General features: G+C 42.8%; 1 protein-coding gene across 2 annotated transcripts; it reads left to right on the forward strand.

Annotated features, from left to right (window-relative positions):
- The first annotated feature begins 1,819 nt into the window (after positions 1-1,819).
- Positions 1,820-16,437, forward strand: LOC107138767 (olfactory receptor 10A7-like). Of its 2 annotated transcripts, XM_048808700.1 has the most exons (3): positions 1,820-2,113; positions 12,257-12,366; positions 14,355-16,437. In XM_048808700.1, the coding sequence occupies exons 2-3, from the start codon at positions 12,279-12,281 to the stop codon at positions 15,290-15,292; spliced, it is 1,026 nt and encodes a 341-aa protein (XP_048664657.1). In that variant the 5' UTR covers positions 1,820-2,113; positions 12,257-12,278; the 3' UTR covers positions 15,293-16,437. The 2 variants fall into 2 exon arrangements, with proteins under 2 accessions (XP_048664657.1, XP_015336988.1); XM_015481502.2 differs by lacking the exon at positions 12,257-12,366.
- The last annotated feature ends 204 nt before the right edge of the window (positions 16,438-16,641 follow it).

Raw genomic sequence — 16,641 nt, forward strand, 5'->3', positions numbered from 1 at the left:
TTTCAGGGGACACCTCATATCTAAACCATAACAATGATATAATTTCAGTTTAGTCAGCCCTATTAGAATTGGTGACTATTTGTAATTTTTGTACACTTTCCTCAGTTACGTGTTTCTTCCACTCATAAAGTCCAGGGCAGCCACTTTAAATAAAAGAAAAAAATATATATGTACACATATATATATACATATATATGTTTATATTTATATTTAAGTGTTTAACCCTCTGAGCCAATGTGAATGAAGGCTACCCAGAAGGTTTTTTTTTTTTTATATTTTTTATTGGTTGTACATGGACACAGTACCTTTATTTTATTTATTTATTTGTATGTAGTGCTGAGGATCAAACTCAGTGCCTCACATGTGCTAGGCAAGCACTGTACCACTGAGCTACAGCCCCAGCCCCTCCAGAGTTATTTTTAAAAACCAACTTGTTAAAATTTTTCAAATAAATCAACATTGAAAAGTTCATACTTTCCCCCCAAACATCTACAATCCCAATCCCTGAATATTTAATGTTAAATTAAAAATGCTATGCAATTTTCTTTGTCTTATGCAGTGTGTGTGTGTATGTATGTATGTATGTAAAAATGGGGCTATGCATTTTTATAAAAATATCTACCAGAAGCATTTAGTATGCATTCAGTTACAAGGATTGAAAACTCACTTAAACCTGGCTTCAAAAAACAAGAAAATTAGTTGGTTCGCATAACTAGAAAGTCCAGAAGTAAGACAGATTTCAGCGTTGGCTTAATTTGGTAGCTCAGAAAGTTTTTTAAGGACCTGATTTCTCTTTATATCTTTTTTTGGCCTTCTAGATCTTCTTCTCCATTCTAAATCTGCTTAGTTTTGTGGTGACAAGATGGCGGGTGATAACATCCAGGACCATGTCCTCCAGACCCAGAGGAGGAGTCCTGGATTTCCCTCGGATTGGCCCATCTTGACTTGTGCCTCTTAATGCCGAGTATGGATTGGCTTAGGTCTAGGTTAGATGCTTGTCCCTAAAACAAACACTTTAAGAGCAGGATCTTAAGTTGGGGTGGAGATGGAATGGGTTCCAACACAATTACTGGATGTTCCCCAGTGGAAAGATGTTGAGGACCTCAATCACCTCAGACCACCCATCCCCAAGGAAAAGACAGAAGGTGTACATCACAGTGGTCGTATTATACATTTTTTACAAAAAAAAAAAAATTTATTGGAACAACTTCAAAGAGAAATGAAGGCTCCAAATATGACCCAAGGCTAGCATATAAGACTTGCAATGTAATTAGCAGTTTGAGGAATTTAAAGCAGACATGTTGGCAAACAGGAAATAAGAATTTTCAGAATCGAATTGCCTTTCCCTTGCCTCTGTTGTGAAATTTCAGTGGCTTCTACAGTAATTGGAGATTTTTTTTTTTTTTTTGTGGTGCTGGGGATGGAACCCAGGGCCTTGTTCATGCTAGGCAAGTGCTCTACCACTGAGCTACAGCCCTAGCCCTTGATCAGAGATTTTTGAAGGCTAGTTCCTGCTGGTCAGAGATGGTGGCGTGTTCCTGTAATCCCAGGTACTCAGGAGCTGAGGCTGGAGGATTGGAATTTGGAGGCTGGCCTGGGCAATTTAGGGAGACTCTGTCTCAAACTAAAAAAAAATAAAAAGGGCTGGGGGTATAGGGCACCCCTGGTTTCAATCCCTGGTACCATAAGAAAACAAAAACAAAAAAACCCTAAATGGGCCCAAAGCCCAGAGGAATTCAGGGCACGGGTGCCCCTTTACCGAGGGATTCTGCATGCAAAAGTGAAGCCCGTGGCTCTGATTCCGCCACTTCCTTTTTAGACAGAAGGCCTGAACTTTCTTTCAGGAAGTGGCCACCAGTGTCCCTGGCTTTCTTAGCCAACCAGCAGCTCTACACACAGCTGTATGTAGTGTGGCCCAGGCAGTAGGCACTGAGGAGGGGACGCTTGGGTCTGAAGGCTCAGGGTCCTGGGTGAAAGGGGTTCACTGCTGCTAGAGTTTGGGTTTTGGAAGTTTTGCCTGGGATTTCAAAGAGAATCTTGTCATTTTCCCATATATTTTTTCCTGGAAAAGAGAACTTGCACTGGCAGGAAAGACCTCCACTGGTGAATTAAGGTAAGAACATCTTGTGTCAGGCTGGGCACTGCGCGCCCACTTTGACTTCTGCTTAACATTGACTTTCAGCTCTGCATTTCCATAAACTTGACCTTGTCCCTTGGGAGTTAGACCACTATGGTGATAAGCAATGGCCTGGCACTATTGTCCTTAGGAGAGGTTTGCTTACAAAAAGAACAGAATTGCCCCGGGTTGGACTAAGGCACTCTGGTCTCAGTAGAAAATACAAGTCGGGGAGGAAATGAGGGCGGAAGGTAGATGTTGGATGGTCTTGAAGGAACCGTTCCGTGTCTTTCCTGGTAATTGCCCCACAAGAATATAAACTTTGGGAGTGAGGCCTTCTCTTGTTCAGTGTTGCATCCACAGCGTCTAAAACAGTCGGAGATGCTCAACACATGTGATGACTGAATGAGCCAGGGACCAGCTCCTGCATGGACGAGTCTTTCATGTTTTTTAAGTCAGTGTCCTAAGGGAAGTCTTCTCTGACCATTCTAGGAAGATTAGAGTCCCTTTTCTGAGTTTTCATAGCACTTTAAATACTATTTTGCCTATGTATCTATATTCCCTGAGAGTCGGTGAACTCTGCAAATGTGGTGATTCTGCCTCACTTTTTCCATTTACCCACCGGCACTTTTTGTGCTGTGCCCGATGCATAGTAGGTGCCCATTGAATAAAATCGTATTGCTGTGGCAGGGCTGTAACTATTTCTCGTCTTGAGGAATACACTTATCAAGTGGATCAGACTATGATAAGGGCCCCTTTGATTCTTCGGTGTTGGTGATGCATTAGCAAGTTCTTGCTCTTGGCCTTTTGTGGATTTTAAGGGAACAACCACCTTTCAATTTTCAGTTGTTATTCTAATACTCTCTAAACTGTTTGAACCCACAAAATGTGCAGAGTGATCTCATGACCTACGCTCTGGATCATCAGCTGCCTCCTGATTTTAAGTAAAGAGGCACCTGAGTCCTCACAGCAAACCATCTGTAAGTCTTGGGCAGGGTGTGTTATTTCCAGGAGCCTCCCTGAGACTCGACACTGCTCTTGGGCTATATGTATTTTGACAGCTTTGATCACACAAGCTGAAGCCCCCATTCTTGACCTGCCTACTTATCTTTTACAAAAAAAAGGGTCCTCAGTCCACATACTCTTTGTTGGAGTCCAGGTGGGGATTAGCATTGTCACCCTAATGACTACTCTGAAAGAGCAAATGACCTATGTGACTTCCAGTCCTGGATCATTCAGAAGTCATAGTCAATGTTTCGAGACCAGCAGTCCCAAAATCAAGACACAGACTAAATGGAAAACATATAAAGTCAGGGCAGGATAAAAGTCTGTATCAAATGTAGATACTCAAGTTAGTTCAAATTGGTAATAATAACAACCAGAGGATGACAGTGTGAGCCTGATTCTTAGGTAGAATTTGCAACTGCCGAATTTCTCTCTCTCTCTTTTGTTAATTTATGTGAAACTGAGCCCATGGATGAGGGTGGCCAAAGAGTTGGTGAAAAGGAAGGTGGGAACTTTACAGCTATACTGGAAGGTTCCCCGAGTACTGGAGCAACTCTCACTACGTGGGAGGGACACAGCCCTGCCTTTGTTGGATCCACATCGTGGGATTTGTGCGTGCCAACCATTATCCCTTATCTGAGGTCCACCTTCCCCTCCCAGGGGGCCTTGCATCATGCACCTCTGTTGTCACCTGAATCTGCTCAGTTGTAGTGCATGTGAGAATCCCTACGATGATGGACTGGTCATCTGTGATGGGGTAGCCTCTCCATACCCTGCATCCTGACGAATTTAAGCCTGTTCATCATTTGGATCCAGACTCCACGTTAGTCAGGATCAAGATCTAGCTGACTGTACTCTTCAAACACTTGCGGGTCCTTCAGTTAGGTTCAATTAGTTCTTTCTGCGTCATTTTCCTCCTGCAAAAGTGCAAATTGCAAAAATGCAAATTGTAAAAATGGCATTATAAACAATAAATATATTTTTATTTGGTAAGTCCGTTAAATAAAAATATATACATAATGGTCATATGTCAGTCTGACTTTATCACATTTGCTCTCATTTCCTAGGCAGGCTTTGGCACAGTTATAGGCTCCAGAGGGTTTCTACCTGCTCTGTCTTCCTCCAATAGCCTCACTAGACATCCCGGGCCCTGGGTTTTTTCAGCAGGGTTCTTTTGCTATGACTGAGCTGACTGGGATCCATCCAACATCTCCTGTCTGGGCTTTCATGCAAGAGAAGGAAGAGTTCCTCCTCCAGATCCTCTTCTTGGGAAAAAGAAATGAACTCAACTTTCTCCTACCAAAGCATTGCCGTTTTCATACATTTTCTCCAACTTAAAAAATAGGAAATCGGTCTGTTTCTGCCTTTTCTCTTATAAACTGCCCCAGAGTTTATTTCTGTTCCCCATTCTTAAATCAATGAAGTAAAGTTTTTTGAGGGCAGTGGGCTCATCTTATTCATCTCTGCTGGCTCAGTATTTAGCACAGTGCCTGACCCATGGTAGGTGCTCATTGAATGAATAAATGAGCAAATGAGTGGATGAGTAGGCAAGGACTGTATACAGAGAAAATGGGGTATGGGCAGGAATTGAAGAATTCCAACTGACTCAATGATTTGTACATTCAAAAATGATTTAATGATAGATAACTGGTGTTTACAAAGTTAGTAATATTCTGTGTCATCCATACTGAGAATATAAGTTCCATTAGAAAAATACAAACTGTATTTACAAATTGCAAAAATGACATTAAAAACAATAAATAAATTTTTATTTGGGAAGTCCATTAAATAAAAAAAATTAATATAATGGTTGAATTTTAAGAAAATCATGGGAAAAGTATGAAACAGCTATTTGCTCTCCACACATGATTTAGAATTCTATGCTAATTCTAAAAGGCAAATATAAATACTAATGAAAATAACAAAAACTTTAATAACTTGGAACGAATAGATTTTGCTATGGAAAAACGCAAGTCCATCAGCATGGTAATAGAATTTGCTATGACGGATGGGCTCTGTCTCTGCCAAAGTAATTATAAATATATAGGCCTCTTACAATTGGGAGAAATTGATTATACAATAATTAGGTAAAAGTTCACATTCATAATCTATTATGTGCTAAAAGTGCTCAGAGAAGGCCAAAGGTCAAGTTATTCCCTGGATTTTCAGTTTCAATTTTAATATTTATTTAAAATTATATAGTATTTAGATCTAAAGAGCCAACTTTACACAGCACATACTATCAAGTATATTATATACTAAGTAAAGAAACCTAATAAAGATAAAAGTATTCAACCAAGCCATTCATATTTACATGTACATTTCAAAACTAAGGGATTTCTTTCTCATCTGCAAAACTAATCACAGGATATAAAAATAGCTAGTAAGAATAGCTATAACTAAGTTATATTTTAATTTAGAGAAACAGAATTACGTCTGACGGTTAACAATAATCCCAACTGCTAGATCAGAGAGAGCTAAATAGCTTCATGGAATCTGCTGATTTCTGCTTTGCTAAGACTTGCACCAATAAAACACCTGGTTTATGGCTAAAGCTGGGTGTGTTCAGACAGGGTTTGTCTTATTGCTTTAGGTGGGGCTGCTGTCTTAACTGTGCAATGAATGAAAATGACTGACTTGAAGAGGGGATTGACAACCAGCAAAGCAAAGCTCACCATGTTGGCTACTATGTGCTGTGTTATAGGCTTTAATAATGCCAAGGTCCTACACAAACAAATTAACTTTTAACTAGCTTAAAACTTGCCAGAATGCAGCATTAAAATAACATCAGCGTATTTCAAAGTAAATACTACAAGATGAACTCCAGAGACAAACCAATAGCCCAAAGACAACATCTTGTCTGCTTCTGGAACATAGTATTAGCAATGAATCACATGCTCAGTAATGTACAGATTGTTGTTTATTCTTTGTGCTTATTGACATCACACTGACCTTTGACATCTGGGAGAGAGGGAAGAAGGGAGAAAGATTAGATAACTCATAGGATTCAGGATTGGCCAAACTGTGATGTCACAGTTACTGTGGTGGCTCTAGCATTTCAATCTAAGCTGGGGGCACTTGGTAGTTGAAATCCACTAACTGATTGAATAGTTATCTGTTGAGACGTCTACTGGTTCCTTGTCCTGTCTCATGCCAATCATAAGAGAACTCTTATGATTTTATTTCAGGGTAATTTATATATATTGTAGTTGGACAGAATGCCTTTTTTTTAATTTTATTTTTATGTGGTGTTCCAGATCGAACCCAGTGCCTCACACATGCTAGGCGAGTACTCTACCACTGAGTCCCAGCCACAGCCCTCAGGGTACTGTAATTTCTGATAAATTCATTACTTAGGTTTTAATTGAGATTCATGAAATATGTGAATTTTCATATATGCTGCTATTATAGTAAGTGTTGCACAATCTTTTTCTGAAATCCTGGAAGGACTCCTACATCTTATTTTTATTTACATATCGGTACATATAGAAAAGACTGAAATATGTCATTAGATTGTATCCTTTGTTCTTAAAGATATCATTGTTAGTAATAAGTTATAATCACTTATCATTATTTAAATTATAAGATGAAGAAATGCCATCACCATTGCTATCTGCTTTTAAAGATATTTCTTTATGCTCTAGGTTTGGTAAAGATGCATGTTCATGTTGTTCTTAGAGATGTGTGTTTAAATGTAAGTATTTTAGAGAAAGAAAACATTCTATTAAAGCCAGGGGCTGACTCTTTAGAATAACCAATCTCAGGAGCCCTTTGAAGAATGTCTGTAGATCAAAATTTTGGTTGGAAAAAAGTGGAGAAGGAAGCTGGAGAATTTCCCTCCATGTGAAGAAGGCAGGTTGAGACTTAGGGTTAATTCCCTGGGAGACTCTCATCAGGGGAACGTGTAATTTTCCTGTCCTCAGGAGTGAAAATACCTAAGGAGGCTTTGTGATTTCACCCGTCCTCATGTCACCCTGTGAGCTGCCTCTGGATGACTGACAATCACAGCTGATATTTAGTAAATGTTTCTTCTCGATGTCGAGGGCCTGATGCTCAGCAATCACTCATTCCTCCCTTCCTTCTTGCTCTTTTTGAGAAAAATAACAGAGGAGATTGTCTAAGCTTTGTGGACTGAAGTGATTTTCAAAATACCAAAGAAGGGAGGTCCTAGAACAGAGCAAAATATAAGGAGAGGTCCTTAAAGAGACGGGGGCGTGTTTACTGTGGAGAGGAGGCCGTCTGTCTGATCCTCAGGGGAGGTGGTGAACGTTCTGGAAGCGTCTGCTTCTCTTCCTTGACTTTCTGCCAGCAGCCAATGAGCATGTGGCATGGTTTCTGTACTTCCCGGTCAGCTCATGGGTTCTGCCCGTCAGCAGTAACTCAGACATGGGCTCTGACCTTGGTGGCAGACACGGCTTAGTGGACCCTAAACACCAAGAAGTAAAGGACGTCCTCCATCTCAGAGATCAGAGTCTTTGTTTCTTCAGAATTCCACACGTGGGTCCTGAGAGGAGTCTAGCTGGACCTAGGGGAAACCATTCTCAGCCACCCAGACACAGATGGCAGCTGGCAGCCTCCTCTTCCTGCTGTAGCCCTATGCTTGAGCTGCGTAACAAAAGTCAGCACACTGGGTGGCTTGGACTCCTCAGGGTTTGGGGGTTAGAAATGCAACATAAGGTGTCCTCTAAGGTATCTCTCCTTGGCTTGCAGGTGGCCTCCACCTTCCTGTCCCTTTACATGGTCTTTTCTCTCTGTGTATGACATCCTGATGTCTGTCTCGACCTCCTCTTAGGACACAAGGAAACCAGTCAGATTGGATCAGGGACCTTTAATAGAATCATTTTACCTTATTGACCTCTTTAAAGGTCCTGTCACTAAATACAGTCACATTCTGAGGTACTGAGGTTTAGGACTTCAACATAGGAATTTTAGGGGGACGTTGCTCTGTCTATGACACCTGCTCAATAACCCAGGATTTTTTTTTTCTTTTAAAGAATGGAATCTACATACCCAACCTTGGTGCTGTTGGGGGAAAAAATGCTAAACAAACAACAAGAACAAAACATGGCCTCAGACACCAGAAGGGCTGGGGTTGAAGTGAGGGTTCACCATCAACCCGCAACTCCCTCCCCGAATGTTCTGAGGTCACCTTCTCCCATGAGGCAGGGATGAAAACATGACCTGCTCCCCACCTCTGCAGCCTGTTGGGAGGACCGCATGGAGCATGCGTGGGGCCCTTAGATGTTGGCCTGGTGCACCTGGCCCGCAGGCTTAGAGAGGGGCACCCAGGGTTGGACTCCCTGGTCCAGATTCTGGAATCCAGATCTCGAGCTCATTGTCCTTGGCCAAGTTACTTCTTGCTCCATTCCCCAATTTTCTGAATAGTGGGAATATGGTAGTATTGACTTCATAGGCTTTTTGCATGGATTAAAGAGATTGGCACCTCCTAAGCCATCTTGTAAGACAGTCAACCACACTGTCCTCGGTCATATTGTGCATCTGTCATTGCCCTTCTCTTTTGCTCCCTTCCAGTCTAGTCCCGTTATCCCCTTGGATTTTGTTTGAAGTGGGGTGTCTGTTCTGCAGGGTCACCTTGTGGACCCTCCAAGGTGAGAGAAGTGGAAAATCCTCTCAGCTCAGTGACCCAGAGCCCAAGATCTAGAGCCCAAGGTGGTGATTGCCCTCAATCTGTCTTGCTCACCCAAAGTCCCTAGCATGCTCCTGTGGACCCCCACAGTTCATAGTCTCCTGGAAACTGGTTTCAGAGCACATGTCCTCCTGGGGGGCCATTAGCACCATCTTTACATACTGATTTAGAACCAAAGACCAATCAAATGATAGTAGGCAAAGACTATTTCCTCTGAGCTCATGTTCTGGCAGAGACTCGGGGGTCAGCAGAGGAGTGAGAAAGCTTTATAGTGGGAAAAGGGGAGGCTTCAGGTGTGCCCTGAGCTGAGGCTGCTGGCAGGGGAAGCTGCAGATAAGCTCAATAGGAGAGGGACAGCTGACGTGATTGGTTAGGGGGCATATTTGACTTTCCCTGTTTGGTCCCAGGTGTGTTATGTTTATAGAACCTAAAGATAAAAAATGCAGGACAGAAATTAGGAAAAGTGCCAGCTAGTGATCAAGTCTTGGCTGTTTGGGGCCAATTTTTACAGGCTTTATTCTTTGGCTTCCTGGTTGTCATTTCAGCAGTCTGACTTCCTGTGAGCCTGACCGCTCAGGCTGGCTTCCTGGGCTGGTGACCAGACATAAGGGGTTGGTTTCCTGGGTTGGTTGTTGCTGCAGATTGTAGGTCAGAGTTTTATTTTTATATATGTCCTGGTCATTTCTCCTTATATTCTCTCTGTCCCCAAGGGAAGCATGTTGTGTTCAGGGTTTGCCCTGAGCAAGGCTCTTAAGGAGGCCATCTGGTATGCTTTGTCACCTGCCACAGGACTTTTGCAGAGAGTGGGGGTGGCTGGCTCTGATTTGGTCAGGGTGCTTGGAGATAATAATGTAATTCTCTGCTGAGGTCTCTTGGCTCCTGTGTCTATCTCAAAGTGGAAACCAAAGTAATATTTTGGGTTAGAAGGAAGTTGTTGTTCCCCATTTTAGAATTTCAGAAGGCAGCTCTAAGAACTGTCTCTAAATGGAGTTAATATGTAGAAAGGGGAACTAATTACATGGCCTTGGCTGTCCCAAGTTCCCGGTACGCAAATATACTTCTGAGAAGAATGGATTTGGAGACGGGGAGATTCTGGGTGTATGATCCTAAAGAAATTCCTGATCTTCCTGAGGCCTCATAAATAAATTAAGGGAAATAAAACCTGCTTTCATTTATTATGCAGATTTCCAACCCTCTTGAAATTCATATATATGAAAAGTATTTAAGCCACTTCCTATGATTCAAGGGTCCACTGTGCAATTTTCCACTTTGCTGGGCCACATGCTGTGCAGTCAGGGTTCATGTCCAATACCACCCTGTGCAGATGGCACTTTGTCCTAGCTCTTCACCTCTGGCATGCATCACATAGTTACCATTTTATCTCCACTCCAATCCAAGTACTTCAAAATCTAATAGTAAGAAGTGTGAATCTACAAGCTTCTACAATCTAGAATCTACAATCTTTTCTTCTTCTGTTATTAGGGCATTATAGTTATACATAATTGTTGGGTTCGTATTCACAAGATCATGTATGCATGGAATTTGGTTTATTCCATTTTAGTCCCCAACCCCTCACCCCCATTTTCTCTTCATTCCTCCTTCCCACTATTCTCCTTCTTCTACTCTAGTAGTCCTTCTTTCTGAAAGAAATTTGTTTATTTTTGATGGGTGCTTTATAAATCCACATAAAGGCAGAATTCACTGTGGTGTATTTGTACATGCACTTCGTGTAATTTTGCTAATTTCATTCCACATTTCCTTCCCTTTCCTGTCCTTCTCTCTCAATCTCTTTCTTCTATACCACTGACCTTCCCTATGCCTTTGTGATATCCAACCCTGCTCCCATTTCCCCTTGTTTTACTCAGCCTCCCCTTATGAGAGAAAACATTTGACTCTGGATTTTCCGAGTTTGGCTTATTTCATTTAGCATGGTATTCTCCAATTTCATCCACTTACTGGCAAATTCCATGATTTACTTTTTTAAAAAATTTGTTTTTATTGGTTATACATGACAATAGAATGTATTTTGACTGTTATACATATATGGAGTATAATTTCCCAATCTTCTGGTTGTACATGATATGGAATTACATTGGTCCTGTATTCATATATGTATAAAGGAATGTAATCTCCTATTCATGCTATTATCTTTCCTATTCCTATTCTCTCCCCATTCCCTTCATTCCCTTATGTTTAATACAAAGTAATTTTTTTAATTCTTCCTTACCACCACCCCCACTTTATTGTGAGTTAGCATCCACATATCAAAGAGAACATTCCACCCTTGGTTTTGGGGGATTGGCTTATTTCACTTAGCACGATATTCTCCAGTTGCATCCATTTACCAACAAATGCCATCCATAATTTTATTTTTTTAATTTTTAATTTTAATTTTATTTTTGGAGTAAAACTCCATTGTGTATATGTTCTGTATTTTTTTAGTCCATTTATTTATTGATGGGCATTTGGGCTAGTTCCATAAATTGGCTCTTCTGAATTGCACTGCCTATAAGTATTGACGTGGCTGTATCGCAATAGTATACTAATTTTAGTTCTTTTGGATAAATACTGAGGAGTGGCATATCTGGGTCATGTGGTGGTTCCATTCCTAGGTTTTTGAGGAATCTTCATACTGCTTTCCAAAGTGATTGTACTAATTTGCAGTCCCACCAGCAATGTAAGAGTGTATCCTTTCCCAACATGCCCCTCAGCATTTGTTATTATTTGTATTCTTGATAACTGGCAAGGCTACTTCTTACTCACAAAATAAGTTTAAACCCTTGGAGTGGTATGAAGGTCCTCCAAGTCTGGTCCCGAGTGCCCTGAACAAACCTGCTCTTTAATAAAGCCCAGCTACTTATCGTGCCTGCAGCATCAGGTAGGTTTCCACCAGCATCAGGTAGGGCTCTCACTGTTTCTCTTTGCCTGCAATCAGCATCGCTCCTCTCCCTCCCCACTTTACCCCTGCCCGTTCCATGTTAGTTCTCATCCTTGAAAGGCCTGATTCAAGCCTCACTTCTTCCAGGAAGCCTTCTCTGACTTCTTCGGACCACAGCGCTCACTTATTTTCTCAGAATACTTCCATAGCACACCTGGCTTTCTTGCTCATTTGGTGAATAAGTGAAACTAAACAAGTTCTTGGTGAGAATTATCTAATTAAACCGTAATCTGCATTATCCACTAAACAATGAGTTCCAGGAGTCAGAGACTCTCATTGCCTTATACCCTCACTGATCAGGAATATGCATTATATGTCTCAGTGCTCAATGGAGGTTGGTTGAGAACAAGAGCAAAACAATGTGTCCCATGGGCTAGGGAGGAAGCAATTAAGGAGGAAGCGTTTGATAAGAGCAGATGTGTAGTCTTGTGTTTAATTTCGAGGGGTTCTCATGTAAGATTTTCATTGAAAAATCTACCACTAAAAGAAGCTTGACAATCAATGACTTTGAGAATGACGTGACCTTTACAATTTCTATTCCTCTCTGTAGAACTGGAGAGTAGAGAAAATAAATGCCTGGGATTTATATGCAAAATCCATCCGCTCTGGGAAGATTCTCCATAAAAGGCGACAACACAATATCCAGCAAAGAGGAACGAGGTATTCAGTGGGAGATTTCTTGCGGAGCTGGGTAGAATTTAGGTGCTCAGGAAGGTGGAGTAGTGACATCTCCATTGTGATAAGTCCTTTGGAAAATCAATCTGCTCTACCTTTTCTGGGCCTCTTTGTTCTACTTTGAAGTCTAGAGGACAGAATAAAGTGACAAAAACCCATCTAACTAGCTCAAATAACAGAGGGATGTGTTAAAGTCTTAGAGCCCATAGAGGGAAAATGAGGACATCTCCATGAAATCAGAAGTTCAGCAGAGAAAGTTGCTTGGCCCCTCGTCTACATGAGCTTTTGTGGCCTCTCAGGGGCTTCATAGCCTCATTTATCTCTGTCCTCTCCTACCTCTCTCTCTCTCGGTCTCTTCTGCTTGCTCATACTACAACTTAACTAGGAGGCTAGCTACTTAACCTCATTCTTTGTGTGCCTTGGGTCAGATTTTTAAGAGATAGACTCTGATCGACTCAGTGCGATCTACAGAATGATTTTCAGTTGATGTTGTAGGTCATAGGAAAGGGGTGGGGCAACCAGAGCCACAGGGTACATCGCCCTGGATGGGGCACAGGTGGGCAGGTGACAGCTGCTATCTCCTCGACAGGCTTCACAGCTACAATGGTGATAGGGTAGTTCAAGGGTCCCCAGCTACCACCCAGTCTGCCATTCATTGCTGTGCGTGCTTGAGAAGGTTTATTGAGGCTACTGTGTCTGCTTTGTCATTTGGCAGCAATCCCATGATTCCAGCACTTTCCTGGACCTGCAGCCTATTGGCTTCCTAAAAATAGAAACAATATTTCTACCTGTGGAGTCTAGCTGGCTGGCAAAGGACATGGGTATAGGGAAACCTGGAGAAGGCACTCATTTGGTCTTGCATTTGACATGAGCTTCCTCGTAGTGGTCCAGAGGGCCAGTTCTGGCATGGGGGTCCGAAATCCAAACTCTGGCTCCAGTATGCAAAAGCCATGTGGCCTTGAGGAGGCGGCTGTGTGCTAGTCAACCTTCTATCACTCTAACGAACACCTGAGGTGGTCCACTGATAAGGAGAAGGGGCTTACTTTGGCTCACAGTTTTGGAGGTTCCAGTCCATGGTAGCTGGCCCCACTGCTTTGGGGCAGATGGCAAGCCACACATCATGGCCTGAGCAGTCGCACAGGGACACTGCTCACCTCCAGGCCAGGAAGCAAAAGAGGGTAAGGAGGGGGCCTAGAGTTCTCTATCCCCTTCAAGGCCACGACCCTGGTGACGAAAGCTCTCCCACTAGGCCCCACCATCTCCCAGTAGTGCCATCCTGGGGACTAATCTTTAACACATAAGCGTTTCGGAGACATTCAAGATCCAAACCATAATTCTTAGCCCTTCTAAGTCTTTTTCATTTCATTTGTGAAAAGTGCATTTTAAAACTGCTTGCTGAGAATTAAAACAAACTGGGGGTCCTGAGGAATATGCTCTGAGACAGGTTTTAACTCCTGGAGAGAGTCCAGCAAATGTCACCCCTGATCGCCATCATTACTGTTCATCTTCCTTTCATGGAAGGCCCCGAATGAATGACTCCTCCACGTGCCTCACAGCTCTTGCCCCCACCTCTTCCCCAGACCTTGGCAGGCCCTAGGTGTTAACATGGGCTTAGTGGTTAATCAACTGACTTGATAATATGCTTTAGGCTCCTACTTCAAGAAGCTCTCACAATCCAAGAAAGAAAAAGATGCATAAAGAATCAGACTGCTGACCTGAATTGGAGCAATCCGCTGGGTGCTCAGAACACATCTTTCAAACCTCCTTTTTGTATGATTTGCTTATATGACCCCCCTCAACTAAAGAGATGACTTCTGAGGATTTCTCCTATTTCACTGATCCATAGCCATACTATCTAAAATTGTCTTCCTCTATCCCAAAGGATGTGCATCTATTCCTCGAGAAGGGAAAGCTGAGAGTCACAAGAGCAGCTGCAGCACAGAGTCACTTACTCTTGTCCTTTTCTCCTCCAGGAGCTGAGCCAGCCCCAAAGATCATGAACGTGTCTTCTGAGCATTGCAACATATCAGATTGGCTGAGGCTGGAAGCATCGGTGAAGGCCTCTGTGTATTTCGTTGCTTTCTCCTTCGCCACATTCATCACTATCGTCATTGTCACAATAGTGTCACAGGATCGGAAACTGAGGAAAGAGGTCCGGCACATCCTCCTCTGCCACCATCTGCTGTGCATCTCCTCCTACTGTGGCCTGGGGGTTGTTTTTCAAGGAATGCGGGCCTTGCTGGCCCACAGCCCGCGGTTAATCTGCTGGGTGGTGTTTGGGGTGCAGCTAAGTGTTGGAGAAGGGATTCTCTTCACTCTGGCCTTGATGGCTCTCAACACTTACCTGGCGATTTGCTGGCCACTGAAATCTCTGTCCTTTGTGGGTTCAGTTAAGTACAGGATTCTGGCTGGAACTTGGACGACCATAATACTCAAGAATGTCTGCTTATTCCTCATCGAGGTCACTAACTTAGCCCCCTTTGCTGTTTTTAAATGGGAACCCCTATGCCCTGTGACCTTGAATAGCATTCCTGCCAGAGCCATGGGCTTGGTTTTCCTGTTCCTTCCTTTATCTGTCATTCTTATAAGTTACTCTCTGATCTATCGAGAAGGGAAACGAGCCGGCCATTTTAATAGGTCCAACCTCAAAGCAAGGAAAACAGTTCTTATTCATTTAGTGCAGATAAGTTTACACGTACTGCCAACCCTGATCATCTTGGGTTTAGGCAAGAGGTGTGGGGTGTCTTTCTTTGCTCTAAATCTGGTGCTTTTTGGTGTCTTTGCATTTGCCCAGTGTTTTAACCCGCTGGTCTACGGGCTTCAGAACACAGAACTGCGGAGCAGGTTGCACCACGAGGTGTGCTGTCACCTGGGCTTTGGTCACACGAGGAGCAGCAGAGGGCCGGTCTAACAAAACTCCGCCACTTTGAATGGATAACTCCAATGCTAAGAGACACATCAGCAAGGGCCAGGACCTGCCTTTGACTCAACCCCAAATGAGTATCTTTATTTGGTTATGAAAGTACCTGAGTAAACCAAAATGATGTTTTGCCGCCACATACACCAAACTGGCCTCTGTGAAATCATCTTAGTGTCTTTAATTTTAAACTGAGATCAACATCTCTCACAGCCTGCCCTACTGATAATCCAGGCCTATGGGGTGGTTCTGAGAGAAACGGAGAAGGGCTTAGGCAGCCGCCGCAAGATGTTAAGTGAGGAGGTCAGGGGCAGGGCCAGAACAGGAGCATGGAGAGGGTCTTCTGACAAGGTCAACTTCCTGCTTGATGAAAGTACTCATGGACACAAGCAGGGACCCAACCAGACAGACATTCCTGTACTCGTGCTCCCAAGCAGGGGACCCAATAGAAACACTAAGACAGACATGTGGACAGAGGGAGCACCAATGAAATGAAATGAAATGAATGCAGGGAAAGTGTGGGTGGGGGAGGGGATAAGGAAAGGAGGAAATTCCAGAGACCATAAAAGAACAGGCCAAAACTCCCCACTGGATTCTCAGCTCTGAGGCCCCTTCTCTCTGGAGAAGTCTGTTTCTGTATCTCTGTTGCTTTTGCAACAAACCTACTTCTTGCTTGCTGTCTCTGTCCTGTTCTTCCATTCTTTGCTGAACAGAGACAACCAACCCAGCACCCCTAGATGGTAACGGTTCTGTAGTCAACAGTCTCATTGTCCTCTGCTCTGCCATGATCTGTAGCTACCTCATGATCCAAAATGGCTGTTAGTGCGTCTATCATTACACTCACACTCCAGCCAATAAGAAGGAAGCAGGGGCAAAGAAGGGATTGACTCTTCCTTCTAACGACACTTTCTAGAATTACACAAAACATCACCTTGCTTCTAACTGCCCCAAACTTAATCAAATGGCTACGCCTGGCCTTAACAAAGGCTGGGAATAAGCTTCAGTTGGGAAGCAGCGTCCCCAGCTAAAAACTGGAGTTCTTTATACCATGAAAGGAGGGAAGAAGATATTGGAAGGCAAAGTTGTTTCAAGGACCATTTTCCTCCCAACCAAAAAAAAAAAAAAAAAAAAAAAAAGAGGCTGGGTTCATTGTGAGGAAGTCTAAATAATTCCACCTGCCATCTTATTGCCCCCTTGTAATGTATTTAAATAGCCACATAACATATGTTTATGATTCCGGGTATTAGGATGGGAACACCTTTTCAGGAGTGTGCAGGAGATGTAACTTTTTGCTTATCATGTTTACTAAATTGAGATTATTCTTTGGAACTAAAAATGATCAA

This window comes from Marmota marmota, unplaced genomic scaffold (genome assembly GCF_001458135.2).
Source record: "Marmota marmota marmota unplaced genomic scaffold, marMar, whole genome shotgun sequence".
In the NCBI taxonomy this organism is placed as follows: domain Eukaryota; kingdom Metazoa; phylum Chordata; class Mammalia; order Rodentia; family Sciuridae; genus Marmota; species Marmota marmota.